General features: G+C 32.3%; 1 protein-coding gene across 4 annotated transcripts in view; it reads left to right on the top strand.

Moving 5' to 3' along the window:
* The window catches only part of LOC126694132 (probable galactinol--sucrose galactosyltransferase 1), a 34,568-nt gene that overhangs the window by 4,169 nt on the left and 9,551 nt on the right, over positions 1-20,848 (top strand). The window contains exon 13 of one of the 4 annotated variants that reach the window (XM_050390214.1): positions 86-232. The exons of the other annotated variants lie outside the window; for them this stretch is intronic. Coding sequence (XP_050246171.1) covers positions 86-232 — 147 coding nt within the window. The remainder of the gene's footprint in view (positions 1-85; positions 233-20,848) is intronic. 4 annotated transcript variants of the gene reach the window in all.

Here is a 20,848-nt window from a genome sequence, read left to right as displayed (position 1 = left end):
ATAACATTTATGTAATATTTAAAAAAAACAAAAAACTGTTTACTGTTTAATTCTTCTAATGAAATTTTTGTGGTCCTAATTGCAGGGGAAGTAGTTTATCTTCCAAAGGATGCAGCAATTCCAATCACACTAAAATCCCGAGAATACGAAGTTTTCACAGTGGTTCCCGTTAAGGAACTCCACAATGGGGTTAAATTTGCTGCCGTAGGTTTAATCAAGATGTTCAATTCAGGTGGAGCCATTAAAGAAATGAATTATGATTCTAAGACAAATACAAGTGTTGCCTTGAAAGTTCGAGGGTGTGGCCTATTTGGGGCTTATTCGTCAGCTAGACCCAAGAGGATAACAGTTGATTTGCAGGAAATAGAATTCAGATATGAAGAAGGATCGGGTTTGGTCACCATTTCTTTGAGAGTTCCAGGGCAAGAGTTGTACCTCTGGAACATATCCATCGAGCTATAAAATTGAAATTTATGTACTGCAGTATTAGGGGTATTTAAGTTTTGTCCTTAAAGAGTCCATTCACCATTTGAGGGACTCACTAGGTCTTTAGGAGAACATGGTGGTATATTGTGTCAATGGATCACAATGTCCCAGTATGATCATTGGATTTACTTATGTTACTTTGGGCTTTCTTGACCCATAACACTGCTTGTGGGCTCCTTTGGCCCATTTCTTTCTCCTTGGGCATCCTTGGCCCATTTGCTTTCCTTAAGCATCCTCGGCCTATTTTCTAATTCTACATTTCCATGGGCTTTTATTAACTCTCTTGAGATTCCCTGGCCCAATTACCATATCCTTCATCCTTGGGACTCATGGGTTTTCCATCAATCCCTTACTTTCTTACTTCATTACTTCGGGTTTGCTGTAGCCAATTCTTACTTCTCTACATCACTTAATACCCATGGGTTTACTGTTTCTTTCTCTGGGCTCCTTTAGGCCCATTTGCTTTCCTCGAGGCCCATTTACTTATTTTTTGTGCCTATAATTCATTATTCCTGTCACTTGGGCTTAGTAGTTTCTCTCTCATTATTCCTACCACTAGAGAGTCTAGGAAGGGAAATGGTTTAACTTGCGGGACTAGCAGCATATAGTAATTATTTAAAAAAAAATTAACAAAAGAAATAAAAAAAATAATTAAATAATTTCATCTTTGCATTATATGTCACTGATTCATTTTCACGAAGGAATTATAGGCAACACCAATTTGATAGAATTGATCTCAAATTTGTATTTGGATTTAGTTTTATTATTGGGTTTCCTTTATTTTTATTTATTTTTTTAATGTTCAAGAATTAATTTTCTAGGAGTGTTTATTTATGTATAATTCTTTGATTCAACGTAAACTTCAAGTACGTTAAATGCTTAGAATTTCCTGTGAATTAATTCACTACTTTTTTTTGCTTTAAATCAATCAATTTCAATAACTATCTTAGAAAATTAATTCTTGAGGAGACAATGTTTTGGTGATTTCGGGGAGAAAACTCTTAGGCCTCACCTAAATAACCTAATTTTTCCATTCTTAACCAAATTCTTGGCATGTGAAAATTTGCAATTTTGTGGCCCATGATGTTTTTTATTATTGATTTGGTTTAATGATAGATAATGTCTAATTCAGCAAAAGAGCCAAGAGCCTTATAGTTTAATGGCACTTTCCAATACAAAAAGTACATGGGGTATAGGACGGGAAATGAATTGAGTTACGGGACTAGCAACAAATTGGAATTATCAAAAAACAATTCGACAAAGGAAATAAAAAATAAGTGAATCATTTCATCTTTACATTATATGTCACATGATCCATTTTCATGAAGGAATTATAGGCAATGCCGGTTTGTTAGAATTGATCTCAAATTTCTATTTGGATTTGCTTTTATTATTGGGTTTCCTATTTTTTTGTTTAATGTTTAAGAATAAATTTTCTAAGAGTGTTTACTTATATATAATTCTTTGATTTAGCGTAAACTTCGAGTACGTTAAATGCTTAGCATTTCCTGTAAATTAATTCATTAGTTTTGTTTTGCCTTAAATCAATAAATTTCATTAAACTATCTTAGAAAATTAATTCTTGAGGAGATAATGTTTTGGTGAGTCCAGGGAGAAAACTCTTAGGCCTCACCTAAATAAACTCATTTTTCCATTCTTAACCAAATTCTTGGCATGTGGAAATTTGTAATTTTGTGGCCCATGATGTCTTGTATTATTGATTTAGTTTAATGATAGATAATGTTTAATTCAACAAAAGTAGTTTAGTGACACTTTCCCATACACAAAGTATTTTGGGGTCTAGGAAGGGAAATGGTTTGAGCTGTGGGACTAGCAACATATAGTAATTATCTAAAAAAAATCTACATAAGAAATAAAAAATAATTAAATCATTTCATCTTTGCATTATATGTCACATGATTCATTTTTATAATGGGCTAAGCTGGTTTGTTAGAATTGATCTCAAATTTCTATTGGATTTGGTTTTTTAATGGGTTTCCTTTTTTTTTTTTCTTTGTTTTTTAATGTTCCAAAATTAATTTTCTAAAAGTGTTTATTTATGTATAATTTTTTGATTTAGCGTAAACTTCGAGTATGTTAAATGCTTAGAAATTCCTATGAATTAATTCACTAGTTTTGTTTTGCCTTAAATCAATCAATTTCATTAAACTACATTAAAAAATTAATTCTTGAGGAGATAATGTTTTGGTGAGTTCAAGGAGAAAACTCTTAGGCCTCCCCTAAATAACCTAATTTTTCCATTCTTAACCAAATTCTTGGCATGTGGAATTTTGTAATTTTGTGGTCCATAATGTCTTGTATTATTGATTTGGTTTAATGATAGATAATGTCAAATTCAGCAAAAGAGTAAAGAGCCTTATAATTGAATGACACTTTCCAATACACAAAGTACAAGGGGGTTTAGGGAGGGAAATGGTTTGAGTTGCAAGTCCAGCAACATTTTGGAACTAACTAAAAAAAATTCAACAAAACTAATAAAAAATAATTAAATCATTTAATCTTTACATTATATGTCACATGATTCATTGTCATAAAGGAATTATAGGCAATACCGGTTTGTTAGAATTGATCTCAAATTTCTATTTGGATTTGGTTTTATTATTGGGTTTCCTTTGTTTTTTTTTTAATGTTCAAGAATGAATTTTCTAAGAGTGTTTAGTTAAATATATTTCTTTGATTTAGCGTAAACTTTGAGTACGTTAAATGCTTAGAATTTCCTGTGAATTAATTCACTAGTTTTGTTTTGCCTTAAGTCAATCAATTTCATTAAAATATCTTAGAAAATTAATTCTTGAGGCGATAATGTTTTAGTGAGTTCGGGGAGAAAACTCTTAGGCCTACCTAAATAACCTCATTTTTCCATTCTTAACCAAATTCTTTGCATGTGGAAATTTGTAATTTTGTGGCCCATGATGTCTTGTAATATTGATTTGGTTTAATAATAGATAATGTTAGAACATATGTGGATATTGTTAGAGACAAATGTTATGTAAATTGGCTAATCCTTTGACAAAATGCACTTTACTTATAATTGGGTAGATATAGGATGTGTTTAGTATTTCAAGGAACAAGAGCTTAAGTTTAGTAATGAAACCATGCAAATCTGTCCAAGAATCAAGTGAAGGAGTGCTATTCATTAAAACTCAACAAATCCATATCCATCGAGGTTTAATGCTGATGCTTGACAGTAGCTCGACAGAAGCTGTATTTGTCGAGAATTACGAAATTCAGATTTCTAAATCTGATTTCACGTATATCCATGTGTATTTATGTAGGGTTTCTTTTTTCACAACCCTACACATATATAAGGATTATTTTAAGGGCCGTCAAAGGTGATGCAAAGTGATGCAACTCAATGCAAATTGATTGTGCATGCAAATTGTGACGGGAGACAAAATTTGCCCTAATTCATCATATTCCTTGTAGAAGCTGCTGCGTCTTTGCACCAAGGGTTTTGTAACCAAGGAGTTTCTTGACCTTCATCATTGAATGAACTAAAAAACTTTGTAGCTAAATCTTCCTTAAGTTGGTGTGTTAGTCACGTACTTGAATCTGTGCATCAATTGGTTAGTCACGTACTGGAAGCCGTGTATTATAAAGAGAGATTGTCACTACATCACAAGTCCAATTGGGTATTGGGATAAAGGTTCAACTGTAAGTTAGTATTAGGTACTGAGATTCCTTTTATTTGTAACCGCTTGTTTTGATAATAGTGGATTCTCGGGAGTGGTGACCTTAAATTCACTCGATAGGATTTTGTCTTAGTAGTTTTCCCCATTCATAAACAAATCACCTGTGTCAAATTTATTTTCTACTGCATTTAACTTAGTTGGCGATTTGTTTGCTCTACCACGCTTATTGCATGTAATTGAATCTAATTAATTTCACTTGGCTAACTTAATTGATTAAGTTACCAAATGGGTTAATACATTTTTGGCCTATCAAATAATATCTAATTCAACAAGTGCCAAGAGTCTTATAGTTTAGTGACACTTTCCAATACACAAAGTACTTGGGGGTCTATTAAGGGAAATGGTTTGAACTACTGGTCTAGCAACATATAGTAATTATCTAAAACAAATTCAACAAAAGAAATAAAAATAAGTTAAAAATCATTTCATCTTTGCATTATATGTCACATGATTCATTTTCATGAAGGAATTATAGGCAATGCCAGTTTGTTAGAAATGATCTCAAATTTCTATTTGGTTTTGGTTTTATTATTGGGTTTTTTTTTATTTTTTTATTTTTTAATGTTCAAGAATTAATTTTCTAAGAGTGTTTAGTTATGTATAATTCTTTGATTTAGCATATACTTCGAATACGTTAAATGCTTAGAATTTCCTGTGAATTAATTCACTAGTTTTGTTTTGACTTAAATCAATCAATTTCATTAAACTATCTTGGAAAATTAATTCTTGAGGAGATAGTGTTTTGGTGAGTTCGTGGAGAAAACTCTTAGGCCTCACCTAAATAAACTCATTTTTCCATTCTTAACCACATTCTTGACATGAGGAAATTGGTATTTTTGTGGCCCATGATGTTTTTTATTATTGATTTGGTTTAATGATTGATAATGTCTAATTCAACAAAATTGGTTTAGTGACACCTTCCCATAGACAAAGTATTTTGGGGTCTAGGAAGGGAAATGGTTTGAGCTACGGGACTAGCAACATATAGTAATTTTCTAAAAAAAATTCCACAAAAGAAATAAAAAATAATTAAATCACTTCATCTTTGCATTATATGTCACATGATTCATTTTCATGAAGGAATTATAGGCAATTCCGATTTGTTAGAATTGATCTCAAATTTCTATTTGGATTTTGTTTTATTATTGGGTTTTTTTTTTCCATGTTCAAGAATTAATTTTCTAAGAGTGTTTAGTTATGTATAATTCTTTAATTTAGCGCAAACTTCGAGTACGTTAAATGCTTAGAATTTCCTGTGAATTAATTTACTAGTTTTGTTTTGACTTAAATCAATCAATTTTGATGGTGTTACAAAAAACACCCAACTCCTGGGCTCGTCCATATGGCTCGTCCAATGAAAGACCAACTAGGGCGAACCAAGCGCATGTAGTGATCATCCTAGGCATCCTTAAGGACCTCGTCCGTCCTTAGAAGCGTTTAGATGGAGGAGCTTCCTTAAAAAGCTCGTCCGTCCTTAGAAACGTTTGGACGGATGAGCTCTACACTTAATAAAGGAAATTAGGCCTCTTTGTGATGAATCGTTTCCAACAACAGTTATGGAAATGATAGTCAAAGAAACATAACTCCCACCGCAGTTACAGGAGTTGACTCCAAATCCTACAGATTCCTTAATAATAGGGGGAGTTATGAGATGAATAACCGCTTACATCAACCTATATAAACACTTCTACTCCTGTGAAGAAGGTAAGTTCATTCTAGACAATATTCCTAGAATCTTGAAATTTCAAATTTCCTAAAGAAAGAAACTAACTTCATCATCGGAGGATTTGTGGCCGGTCACCTCGGTCTCCTCTGACTTTTGTCAATACTTTTTCAGGTCCGACACATCTTCTTAATCCGCATCATCCAAACCTACTGATTTTCTGAGAAACATCAAATTTCATTAAACTATCTTGGAAAATTAATTCTTGAGGAGATAGTGTTTTGGTGAGTTCATGGAGAAAACTCTTAGGCCTCACCTAAATAAACTCATTTTTCCATTCTTAACCAAATTCTTGGCATGAGGAAATTGGTATTTTTGTGGCCCATGATGTCTTTTATTATTGATTTGGTTTAATGATTGATAATGTCTAATTCAACAAAATTAGTTTAGTGACACCTTCCCATACACAAAGTATTTTGGGGTCTAGGAAGCGAAATGGTTTGAGCTACGAGACTAGCAACACATAGTAATTTTCTAAAAAAAATTCCACAAAAGAAATAAAAAATAATTAAATCACTTCATCTTTGCATTATATGTCACATGATTCATTTTCATGAAGGAATTATTGGCAATTCCAGTTTGTTAGAATTGATCTCAAATTTCTATTTGGATTTGGTTTTTTTTTTTTTTTTTTTTCATGTTCAAGAATTAATTTTCTAAGAGTGTTTAGTCATGTATAATTCTTTGATTTAGCGTAAACTTCGAGTACGTTAAATGCTTAGAATTTCCTATGAATTAATTCACTAGTTTTGTTTTGACTTAAATCAATATAAACTATCATGGAAAATTAATTCTTGAGGAGATAATGTTTTGCTGAGTTCATGGAGAAAACTCTTAGCCCTCACCTAAATAACCTCATTTTTCCATTCTTAACCAAATTCTTGGCATGAGGGAATTGGTAATTTTGTGGCCCATGATGTCTTTTATTATTGATTTGGTTTAATGATTGATAATGTCTAATTCAACAAAATTAGTTTAGTGACACCTTCCCATACACAAAGTATTTTGGGGTCTAGGAAGGGAAATGGTTTGAGCTACGGGACTAGCAACATATAGTAATTTCTAAAAAAAATCCACAAAAGAAATAAAAATAATAATTAAATCACTTCATCTTTGCATTATATGTCACATGATTCATTTTCATGAAGGAGTTATAGGTATGCCGGTTTGTTAGAATTGATCTCAAATTTCTATTCGGATTTGGTTTTACTATTGGGTTTCCTTTTTTCTTTTCTTTTTTTTAATGTTCAAGAATTAATTTTCTAAGAGTGTTTAGTTATGTATAATTCTTTGATTTAGTGTAAATTTCAAGTACATTAAATGCTTAGAATTTCCTATGAATTAATTCACTAGTTTTATTTTGCCTTAAATCAATCAATTTTATTAAACTATCTTAGAAACTTAATTCTTGAGGGGATGATGTTTAGGTGAGATAATATTTTGATGAGTTTGGGTTGAAAACTCTTAGGCCACACCTAAATAACCTCAATTTTCCAATCTTAACCAAATTCTTGGCATGTGGAAATTTGTAATTTTGTGGACCAGGATGTCTTATATTATTGATTTGGTTTAATGATAGATAATGTCTAATTCAGTGAAAGAGCCAGGAGCCTTATAATTTAATGACATTTTTCTATACATAAAGTACTTGGGGTTCTAGAAAGGGAAATGGTTTGACCTGCTGGACTAGCAGAATATAGTAATTATCTAAAAAATATTTAACAAAAGAAATAAAAAATAATTAAATAATTTCATCTTTGCATTATATGTCATTTGATTCATTTTCATGAAGGAATTATAGGTAATCCCGATTTGTTAGAATTGATCTCAAATTTTTATTTGGATTTAGTTTTATTATTGGGTTTACTTTTTTTTTTTTTTTTTTTAATGTTCAAGAATTAATTTTCTAAAAGTGTTTATTTATGTATAATTCTTTGATTTAGTGTAAACTTCAAGTACATTAAATGCTTAGAATTTCCTGTGAATTGATTCACTAGTTTTGTTTTGCCTTAAATCAATCAATTTCATTAAACTATCTTAGAAAATTAATTCTTGAGATAATGTTTTGGTGAGTTCGGGGAGAAAACTCTTAGGCCTCCCCTAAATAACCTAATTTTTCCATTCTTAACCAAATTCTTGGCATGTGGAAATTTGTAATTTTGTGGCCCATAATGTCTTGTATTATTGATTTGGTCTAATGATAGATAATGTCTAATTCAACAAAAGAGCCAAGACCCTTATAATTTAATGACACTTTCCAATACACAAAGTATATGGGGGTCTAGGAAGGGAAATGGTTTGAGCTACGGGTCTATCAACATATTGGAATTACCAAAAAAAATTCAACAAAGCTGATAAAAAATAATTAAAATTATTTCATCTTTACATTATATGTCACATGATTCTTTTACGTGTAGGAATTATAGGCAATGCTGGTTTGTTAGAATTGATCTCAAATTTCTATTTGGATTTGGTTTTATTATTGGTATTCCTTTGTTTTTTTTTTTTAATGTTCAAGAATTAATTTTCTAAGAGTGTTTTGTTTTATCTCTCTCTCTCTCTCTCTCTCTCTCTCTCTCTCTCTCTCTCTCTATATATATATATATATATATATATTTTATATTTATATTTCTTTGATTTAGTGTAAACTTCGAGTACGTTAAATGCTTAGAATTTCCTATGAATTAATTTACTAGTATTGCTTTGCCTTAAATTTGAAAGCACAAATTAGTGTGAATACACTAATGCTTGTTCGGACCCTAATTTTAAAATTATGGCTAGATTGTTTTTATTCTTACTTAACAACATGCGAAACAAAAGTAAATATGCGCAATAAACCGGTAACACTACTCTAAACCATATTTAACCACAATGAACAATAAAAGTAAAGCTTATTGAGTAGGGAAAAGAGATGCAAACATAAGATAATACCAAGATGTGTTATCAAAGTGAAAACTGAAGAACTCGAGGAAAAACCTTTCTACGACCCTCCAAGTCGAAATCAATCCACTAGTGAATAAAGTTGGAGTCCAAGAATAACAAAAGACCCTCCAAACTTAGTCTATTCCATGTACTTGAACCCTCCAAGCTCCTGCTACCAACAGACTTTTCGGAGTCTTGTTTTCACTAAATTTTCGGATCCCACAATTTAGCCCGATTGCATCCACCACTAAATGACTCCTTCCAATACTTCCCAAAGGCACCAAAACTTGACTCAATAGTTAGATTGGGTGAGGTAAGTGTTTGGGCTAAGAACCTCTCAAAGATGTAGAGATGGAGAGGTAGGAGTATAGGAAAACCGAGAGAAAATGTGTAGATGATTGTGGGTAGAACAATCTCTAACTCTCAAGTGTTTTTGCTAGGGTTTTCTCTCTGAAAAGCACTCCTTACATTTCGTGGGTAATGAGTGTATATATAGTGTGGGTAAAGAATTTGGTAAAACACTTTTTCTTTTTACCAAACAGAGAGTTTTATAAGTACCTCGCGAGATGGCCTTTCTCATGAAGTACTCATGAATTTGACAGTCTGGTAGGACTCTTCAGCTTCTAGTCATGTGCTTCACACGTGGCCTTTCGCAAGTTACTCTTCTCGTGAGCTTCTCGTGAGCTAGTCGTGAATTACACTGATACTTCTTTGAAGCTTGATTCTTCACCAATCTCTCACACTCATCCCATACAAATAAACCCACATAAATACAGGGAAATGATTGAAGAAAATACAATCAAATTTGGCACAAAATAAAGCCAACAAAGGCTAGTTGGAAATCACAACTGTCGACGCCCAGCCTCAACTGGCTAAGCGGAAAAGACCGCCACTGCCATGCCTTCGTTCGACCACCCGCCATGGTGACAACTCCCGTGCGTGTGGGGCCCGTTGGAGGCCCTTCTCGATGTATATGCATGTGTGTTGTTTGAGTGGAGCTTCGGGTGCTCTCTCTCTCTCTCTCTCTCGATGGAGGAAGGTTGGTCTACCTTTGGTTTTGTGGCAGGAATTTGGGCCAAATTTTAGGTGATTACCAAAGGTAAGTGGAGTCGCCACCAATCATTGGGTTTTTCTAAGGTGTGAATAGTCACCCGTTTTTAGTTGATTTTATTACCGATCCTAGGTTAAGAAAAATGTCATTTTTCCTAATCTAATGTGGATGGCAAAAATCTTGATTCTTAGGTCCAGAAGTTTGGTTACGTGTGGGGAAGGTGTTAGGCACCCCACAACACCTATCCCAAGAATGGTCCTTTGTTTTGATAAAACCTTAATTTTTGGAGATTGGCAGTAAAAACATGATTTCAACATTGGCTTTCGGGACTTTGAGGTTTGGTTTTGAATGGTTTTGGTCCCAATCTATGCTTTCCTAAGGCATTCGAGCAAAGTGCCAGATTTCCACCGCAAAAATTCGGCGAGAAGTCACCTTACTTTCGCAGCGGAAATTATGCATCCCGAGCCTTGAGTGACACAGATCGTGACAATCACACTGGAAAGGGCAAGCAGGTATATATATATACATGCATCATGCATAATGCTAGCACACAGAGCAGGAAAGTAAATACCTACATCCCTAGAACATGGCCCAAAATATAGGTGTAGGAAAATAAACAGGGGTCGCCATACTCTAGAGATGAGGACGAATGGTACAAAGCATGATATACCTAATACAAACCATCTAAGGGAGAAAGGGAGGAAGAAGGAAGGGATTTAAAAGAGTACATAACCAAAGGGAAAAGCTAAACCATAAACCTATTGAACACAACTGCTCGACTCATATTGGTAAGCTTGCATCTGCACTCTTTTTGCTTGTGCCTAGGAGATCGCGCCCTAGCTCCATGTGTCCTTGCTCCATGTGTGTACATGCAAAGGCAAAGACAAGAAACTAGTAGACAAGCAATGGAAAGGGAGAGATGCATAGACAATAGCAAAAGGGCGCAACATAAACAAGCAAGATAGTAATGACAAGCATAGCATACAGGATGCGTGCAAACATACGAGCGAAGGGGCAGACAAGCAAGATAGCAAACAAGAAGCAAAGGGTAAACATGCAAGAGCAAACAAAAGGTGGTGTTCACAAGGGATAGATGTAGGTTTGGATCGGATGTCCATAGCCTCATTGTGTTGAAACATGGACGACATACTAACAAGCAAGACTCATGCATGAATATGTAAACAAGCGTGTAAAGATGCACATAAAGCCAACGAGTAGCACAAAAAAGCATGGTAAGTAATCATCACACAGAGCGAAAACGGGGATAGGTGTGCATGAGGCAACCGGCATCATGGTGATGCATCCCGAATGGCTACATCCAAACAAGGCCTCATGGGCGTCGAATGTAACCACACAACCACGAACCCGCTAAGGGCGCCAAACGTGGCAAAGCCTAAATCAAGAGAGGCTAACACGAGCATAAAGCATAGAAGCAAGCAAGCCTGGACATGAAAAACGGGTGATCCAAACCCTTTGATATGGGCCAAGGTATATGGACGATGAAAAAGACCACAGGGTCTAGATCGGGTCCTAACCAAAAGGCCAAAACACAAGAAAATGCTATAAAAGGAACAAAAGGGCTGCAATAACACATGGCATGACAAACAAGTCTAGGCCTAGACACACAAACATGGCATGGAGCGCACAAGCACAAGGAAGATGGCATAAAGCATAGATCCAAGCACGCAAGTAGGTGAAAACATAGATCTAGACATATAAGCATGGCAATGTGTGTGAACGTGTGAAAGCTAGCACATAAACATGGAAGAACATGAATCCAAGGACGTAAGCATGTACGGATGCGGATCTAAGCATAAAACATGGCGAAAAGCACACGAACACATAGATCAGAGCAAAGCATAACCATAGAAATGATATCAAACATGTGAGCATATAACCCTAACATCAAAATAAAGCAAAAAGAGAAACAAAACAAAGGAAAGCATGGCATAGAACCCTAAGCATGTAGATCTAAACATGTAAGCATGAAAGGACGTAGATCTAAGCATAAAACATGTCAAAGAGCACATAAACATATAGATCTAAGCAAAGAACACACATAAAGCAAGAAGTATGCTAGAGAAAGCAATAAATCATGTTATTTAAGCTAAAAAAAGAAAGAAAGATAAATGCTAGAAAAAGATTTAGAAGGTTAGGGGTGTGGATGATAGCTAAAAAGGCTACATCCACACCCCTAAACCCCAAATCCAAAGTGTAGAACCAAGGAAAGGAAGATTGGGTACAAAAGCAATACCTTGTGTTCTTGGTGAAGAGGGAAGAATCAAGAGACTTTGATGTGTTTTTGGGTGTTTTTTGATGTTTTGAAGAGAGAAAAAAAACGTAGAGAGGAACTGGGCAGAGAGAAATTTTCAGAAAAATGTGTGTCCCCCCGGTCTAGGGAGTGCCTGGGGCTATTTATAGCCCTGGGCGCGAATTTTAAGGCTGTGGCCCTTGAAGGGTTGTCGACGGCTCTTCAAGCCTTCAAGGGCCGCTGGCCTCAAAGGCCTTCTAAAAGTGTGGATCTGGGTACCTCTGGAAAGATCTAGGCATCCTGATTTTGAAAAGGTGTGAAACTTGAAAATCCAGCAATTGGATGAAAAATTATGGCTTTTTGAAGTTTGCGGTGCGTCGATCGATGCGTCATCCCGGTTTCCGTGATATCTCGGCCATTCTAACTCCGATTTCGACCCATGAACAGTCCTTGGAATGAGAATTTGATAATCTTCGTAATGGCTTTGGTTTCAACTCGTTCTAACAGCCGGATCAAAATTAGGGTTTTTGGGTCCACCTCGGGTCGACTTCGGGTCAAACTTGGTTAAACTGTTAAAAATCTCCGAGAAGCCCAGGTTTGGTGTAAATCTATGAAAACGTTATTTTGTGGAATTTTCGACCTCGTTTGACCTTCGATTAAACCTAGGGCTGACTAGGGGCGTTTTGGTCATTTTGGCAAAAATGGGCACTTCGGGTGCTTTGGTGCCCGAATGGGTTGCGCCACGTCATTCCAGATGTTCTCATGGCCCCCTAGGGAGAAAATAATATTTTTGAATTTTTGGGGGTCCGACATGCAAATCGAGGGCAGACAAAATACAATATCAACAACAACTTTACAAAATCAATCAATTTCATTAAAATATTTTAGAAAATTAATTCTTGAGGCAATAATGTTTGTGTGAGATAATGTATTGGTGAGTTCGGGGAGAAAACTCTTAGGCCTCACCTAAATAACCTTATTTTTCCATTCTTAACCAAATTCTTGGCATGTGGAAATTTGTAATTTTGTGGCCCATGATGTCTTGTATTATTGATTTGGTTTAATTATAGATAATGTCTAATTCAACAAAAGTAGTTTAGTGACACTTTCCCATACACAAAGTATTTTGGGGTTTAGGAAAGGAAATGGTTTAAGTTGAGGTACTAGCAAAATATCATAATTATCTAAAACAAATTCCACAAAAGACATAAAAAATAATTAAATCATTTCATCTTTGCATTATATGTCACACTATTCATTTTCATGAAGGAATTATAACTATGCCAGTTTGTTAGAATTGATCTCAAATTCCTATTCGAATTTGGTTTTATTATTGGGTTTCTTTTTTTTTTTTTAAATGTTCAAGAATTAATTTTTTAAGAGTGTTTAGTTATGTATAGTTCTTTGATTTAGCATAAACTTCGAGTACATTAAATGCTTAGAATTTCCTATGAATTAATTCACTAGTTTTGTTTTGCCTTAAATCAATCAATTTCATTAAACTATCTTAGAAAATTAATTCTTGAGGAGATAATGTTTTGGTGAGTTTGGGTTGACAACTCTTAGGCCACACCTACAAAACCTCATTTTTCCATTCTCTCTCTTATTGTGATTTAGTTATCAAATCGTGGATTTCAAATTTTGATTTAATGGCTTTCTATTTGTAAAATAATTTTTATATTTTTTTCATTAAAAAAATGTCACATCATTAGTCAAGTGAGCAAACATCACTAATAGCAGTTAACAGAAACACTAATATCGCTCATTTTTAAAACTTGAAGGACTAATAATGTCCAATTAAAACTTGAAGAACCAATTGCACTCATCAGGTAAATGTCAGATATCAATAGTGTAGTTTCACTTAATATTTATATAAAGTTTTTTTGTTAATTATTGGCCCAACATACCAATTACATTGTAAGCCCATGTACACGTTACCCTAGTTCTTATAATCTTTAGGGTAAATTGCAAATTACACCCCTAAAATTTGAAGATGATTAGATTTTACACCTTGAAATTTCAGAATTTGAATTTTACCCCCCTAAAGTTTGGTGATATTTAGATTTTACACCCTGACGTTTTAGAATTTGGATTTTAGAAGTGTTTGGATTTTACATCCTAAAGTTTCAAATTTTAGGGGTGTAAAATCCAAACAACCCTAAACTTTAGAGGGTAAAATCCAAGTTCTGAAATGTCATGAGGTAAAATCCAAATTCTAAAAATTCAGGATGTAAAATCCAATTACCCTTAAACTTTATGAGTGTAATTTGCAATTTACTCTAATCTATATATGAGTCCAAATTTTTTGTCTCACTTTTCTTGCTCTATTCTCAGAATCGACCGAACAATATAAGCAAGTGATACAATTGCCTAAGGCCCTCAAATAAAAGAAAGTCCCCACATGTATAATATATATATATATATATATATATATAATATTTATCTATATATATTTTAAGTCCTTTTATTGGTCAATAGAATGCATCAAAAAGACCCCATTGTATTCTAAAATACAAAAGATTAAAAAGGAAAAAAAACAAAAAAAAAAAACAAAAATAGTCAAAATTTGGCTAACAAAATTAAATCATAGGAGACAAATTCATTAACTTAAAATATGCTAAAATCAAAATTAATACCAGAAAAATTCATTAATAATACAGCATAAATGTCTTGAAATATGCTAAAATAAAGATTATAAATTTCTAAAACAAAAGACAGAAGAAAAAATCTCTCTATCTCTCCATCTATATTCTCGCCTTTCTTTTCTTTATCTTGAATCCTTGATTTTTTTATTTTTTTTTATAAGCTTTCTTTCATTCAATCATTCTTTGCAATCGCTTCACTACCTTCACAGTGGTGGACGGTGTGTCGTGTGTGGGCATAGCAATCTGAGGTAACCTCTCTCTCTCTCTCTCTCTCCGAAATTTTCATGAAGATTGAAGAGTACTGGTTTGTGATAATTGTTGGCTTTTTATTCAATATTTCAATTTTTTTTTTAATCTGCACACTGGCCACTGCACAGCTGATAGGATAACACACTGTCAATTGCACTGCACAATGCACATAGCATATTAGCACTTTAGCACACCACAACCACATGGCCACACACCATCACAAAAGACACTAACCCACCCACTCTACACGCATAGTCTCTTTTACTTTTACTTTACCAATTATTATAAGTTATCACTGATAAATTAAAAAAAAAAAAAAAATTACAACATATTGTTAATTTTGCGAATTCTTTCCTCCTTAGACCTGCAAACACTTGTACATGGAAATATGCTAATTCAGTTACAAGGCCTTTGGCCACGAATTGATAAATTGATATATATATATATATATATATTATATCACTCATTTGTATTATAGTGATACTAATTTATTGAACCATGTAATAAATTAATTTTTATTTGTGGAAGTTTAGTCTTTAAAGTATAAAGTGATCACAACATTAAAAAAGTTGCAATAACCAAGTTCTATAATTCTATACTTTAAAATTTTATTTTTAGTTAAACTAGTTGGAAACCCGTGCAACGCACGGGATCTTACCTATTTATAATAGACTAAAATAATTTTATAAAATTTTAAATTGATTATGAAACTATACTATTGCGTGAATTGCTCCTATTTTTTTGAGTTACAATTTGATGAATAAGCCATTGCTTGAACATGCAATGGGTTGCAAAAAATCTAGCTAACAAATTTAGATATTGAAAAAAAATAACTAAAAAATTCTAATGTTAAAACGTCCGAAAGGAAAAAAAAAATATATATATATATATATATATATATATATGACTGCCAAATAGAGAAAATATAAGAGAAAGATAGGTTACCTTCAAGAGAATAATCCATAGTTATAACAGTTGAAATTTGCTAAACTGTTTTAAATATTGCAAAAAATTGAACCCAAAAATTTAGATGGTCAAACTTTCAAAAGACAATAAAATTTAAAATCAAAAGATTCAGAACCTACAAATTATAAAAACAAAACAAAAACAAAAAGTCATTATTGCGAGACAATTTCAGTAAGGATGGAAAGTTTTTCTAAGTTTTTTTTATCCAATTCTTCCTAATTGATGAAAAATTTGGTTCAAACATTGTCAAACACTTTGAAGGTGCAAATAATATAGGCTTTCAACATAATCTTTAATTAATAAACAAAGAAGCATGACACCATAAGAGAAAATATAAGATAACATATAGTGCATATACCTTACTCCACAGCTACAAAAAAATATCCACACAAAAGGAATTGAAAACTTGTACAACAAATGCAATAAGCTACTTCTGATGTGAGACAACCTAACATATGTCTCCATAAGGTAAAACTTAAGGTTATATAATCTAAAATAATATAGAATATAGCATCTTTGAACCACACAAAAAGTTAGCAAACTTACCACAATACTTGTAGTTATACTATATATTGTAAAGTACTACTCTATCGCCAATGAAAGTCATGTAAAATCTCATGGGACCTGGAAGAACAGACAGCCGCAAGATCACCTCCACCAGACACAAAACAAAAGCAAAAAAAAACTTATTCACAAAAAAGAGAAAAAGCAATAGCAAGCGTACCAAAGAAATTGAAGCTTAGAGTTTTCTCTCTTAGTGGAGACTAACAGAGGAGATTGTTTTAGAGTTTTCAAAGATTTTGTCTCTTATATATATATATATATATATATATATAGATAAGAGACTCCTGTTAGGACTCTCTTTTAATTTAAAATTTTTTTAAATTAAAATGATGATGTGGAAAATTATGGGAGTTTCAAAGGTTTCGGTTTTATATATATATAGACTATAATTTTTAATTATAAATTGTGTTTTATTTATTTATAAATATTTTCTCATTATAAATGTTTACTAAAAAATATTTATCTGGATATGAATTTAAAAAAATCAGTAAATATTATTTATTTAGTATTTAAATTTTTGCTTTAGACCCCAAATTGTTGAGAGCATAAATCAGTCCTCCTGTTTGAAATGACAACAGATTACATGATATTGCTTCCTCTCATGGTAATTCTTGCTTGATAGTTACTGCATATGTAATAGGCTAAAAGGCAGCATAGTATTAACCATATCACCTCAAGGAAATGTTAGCTGCTTTTGCTTTCTCAACTGGATAGTAATTCTCAGAATTTGGTGGTTACATACCTTGACTTTAGTTAATTACAGTCCATCACACATTTCTTGATTTTCTTCAGTATACTGCATTAATTCTTAAAAAGCATTACTGTTTTTTTCTCCAATGTTGTCAAACAGCACATCACCCGACATTTATCTTGCTTGGAAATCAGGGCTGGCCCAAGACCTAGACAACTTAGGCTTAGGCCTAAGGCCCCCAAAAAAAAAAAAAAAAAAAAAAAAAGCCCATCTCCTTGTCCTAAGTAAAAGCCCAAAATTTTATAGAAATATAATATTTTTTTTTAAATAATTGGCACTTTTTTTTTAGATCGATGTTAAAGATATCACAAATTTTACTATAAGTTTAACTAACATGTCACTAATCATATGAAAAAGTAATTCAAACACAAATAACTTAAATTGTTGAAATTCATCAATTATAGTCATTATCACATTATATTGTGAAAATTTTTTGTCTCTTTAGTATTTTTCTTTTTCATTTCTAACAAGGCTTCCAAGATAGGAGACCGCTAGAAATTTAAACCAATTGAAACCCTAAAAATGTTTCAAAAAAAAAAAGGTACTGCAAATGTGATAGATCATTAGTGATGACTAATCTCTTCTAATAGTTTGAGATCTTATTTTTTGTAAACTAATCTCCTACAAAACAACACACCAAATAAAATCTATCTATCTCTTTCTCTTAAAAAGAATATATAAAATTATAAAATTTATATTACAATTGTGCTTAACTATGCATTGCTATATTTCCAAGTAAAAGTAAGTTTTTTTTTTTTTTTTTTTTTAGTTTTTTTATTTAATTATGGTTTAACTATGATGTTCAATCCTCTATATGATGTTCAATCCTCTATATAAAATTAACCTTAATTTAGTTCGTATTATTCATCAATTTCTGTATTTATATCAAATTAGTCTTAATTTTATTAGTATTATATAATTTTATTTAATTAATATTTACATATAAAGCTTTTCAAAAAAAAAATATTTACATATAAAGAGGCCATATAAAATTTTTGCCTTAAAAGTCCAAATTTTGTTGGGCCGGCCTATTGGAAATGGATTTCTGTTCCCAACATTTTTGGCCTGAGAAAAATGCATTGCTCTTTCAAAGCAAAGTAGAGTGTAATAAATTCTCCAAAAGTACTCCTTTATTTCTTGAAGCTGCTCCAGTTTCTGAAACAGTAACGGATGGCATAACAGCCATATGAAGATAATATTATGCAAAGCTCTGGTGGCTTGAAATGGGAATCTTCTTCTCCTTCTTATATGAAGATATAGAATTCTCCATATCTTTCTGCAATATTGGGATTTAGGCTCTATTGTTGCTTTATTGTTGTTGATGAGTAGATTTTCATTACTTTGAGTATTATTGTAATACGGATGTCTACAATTTTATAATGCTTGAATTTTACCCACTGTTCCTGTAAATTTTGCAATTAGCAATATGGGTTCCCTCTGTGACAAACCAGGCCAAGGACAGTAAAGCATCTGATGCACGGAGTCCAGTGAGAGGTTATGCTTCTCTTTCACTTGCTGATGACAAAGATGATGGAGGTGAGTTAGAACTTTCTGTTATAGAGAATGGTGCAGATATTGAGGCATTGGATAAGCTTCTGGAAAAACTGGAGGTTTAATTATTTTTCCTTTCTCAACTGATATTTGTTTTTGCTATATCTATTTATTTCATCAATGCTGTTTCTTATTGTAATATTACGCCTTGAGCATATTATTTGATATATGTATATATATATTGCTTTTTATTTGGCCAAAATGCAAAACCCACCTTCTTAGTTTCATCTTTTTTTCATTCGGTACTCTAAGTTTCATTCATTCCCAATTGAGTCTTCCGTTAGTGTTTAGTTAGTTGTTGCCGTCAACTTACCAAAATGACGCATTTTTTTTTTTTTTTAATTTCTTAATTTCACAAAAACGTTAATTTTTTTAATAAAAAAAAACATAAACTAAATTAGAGGGAATGATGTCATTCCCTCCCCTACAACTAGAACAAATTCTCCAAAATTTAAATTTAAATTTAAGATGGTTACAAATTATTTCAACTAGTAAATTCTTTTATTATGGAATAAGTAAGTTGGGTTCAAATCTTACCTATATCAAGATGAAACTTATTAGTATTTTAACTTAATGGTAAAGAGTAACCATTGTAGAACTAGTAGGCAAAAAAGAAAAAGAAGAAAAAAAAAGAAACTTTTCAAATAAAGTTTTATTAATAACCACATAATAATAATAATAATCCACCACCCCCTTATATAGTGTATTTATAGGAATGGTGTTTCTCCTACTCTTTTTAGGTAAAGAAATAATAAACCTACTTTCTATTTAAGAAACGAAATACAAATAAAGTCCTAATTCAACTAGGAAAAGGGAAATAAAAGCCTAATTTCATTTGAAAAGACAACATAAAATATTAAAAGGATCTCCTTCAATTAATAAGTTAGATTGTGAATCAATTTTTTTTCCTTTTAAATTAATTATAATAAAAAAAATTCAATTAAGCACCAAATAGCGTTAGTATAAGTACCTGGCTTAAAAGGATATGCAATCCAAGTCTACATGTCAAAGACTCAAAGTTGCAAAAGGTTATGACTTACAATCTAAGCTAATGATTTATATAAAGATGTTGATAAAATCAAGCTTACTTATGAACCTGGTCACTGGCCTTATTCATGGGCTGTTTCACGAGTTTTGTTTATGAACCGAAATAAGCCCAGCTTTGTCTTGCTCAAGCTTGACTTTGATAAGCGAGCCTTAAAATTGAGCTTGAGTTTGTTTATTTAATAAGCAATCAAACATAAATAAGTTTGTGTAGACTGTATACTTACTCATCAACATTTTAACATTTTTTTTTTATCTCAAAAAAAAAAAAAACATTTTAACATTTGTTTCAAACTTTTTCTTTATATTTTAAAATATTTTTTTTGAAAAAGCTATTATCCTCAGCTAATGAATGGAAAATAATAACATAGTAAATGAAATTCAAGAAACCAATATCACTTTGATGACAAAAAGCCTATGATGTAAAATGAATTCTCTTTGCGATGCAAGTATTTTCTATACATAAAATAACACAAAAAATCTTGTGGAAACAATTTTGAAATTATAGAGATTAAAGTGAATATTTTAAAGAAAATGATGATTTAGAAAGAAAAAAAAAATTAAATGTTGAAGACCAAATATTCAGTTTAACTAGGGTTGTGGGGGGGGGGGGGGGGGGTCAGAACTACTATTATAAATGTTTTTGACTCATTTGCAGTTCTAAAAATAAAAATTGCATTATTACTACAGTATTGAGCCTGCCTCATCATAAAAATCTCTCACAATTTTGAGTAAGACCACATTTGGATCCTTACCCTCTCGAGACCCTAAAAAGAAAAACAAATTTAGATCATTGATGTGCTTTCACATGTTTTTTGTCTGGCTAACTGTCCATACTCCACACTCCACATGCCTATTGCCCTTGTTTCTCTGAATCTTATGTCTCATGTGAATGTCCTTTTGTAGGAAGAAAGAGAAAAAAGATGTCAATA

The sequence above is a fragment of the Quercus robur genome, chromosome 8, assembly GCF_932294415.1.
Source record: "Quercus robur chromosome 8, dhQueRobu3.1, whole genome shotgun sequence".
Lineage (NCBI taxonomy): Eukaryota > Viridiplantae > Streptophyta > Magnoliopsida > Fagales > Fagaceae > Quercus > Quercus robur.
Note: the sequence above shows the minus strand (reverse complement) of the source record. Positions and strands in the feature narration are given on the sequence as shown.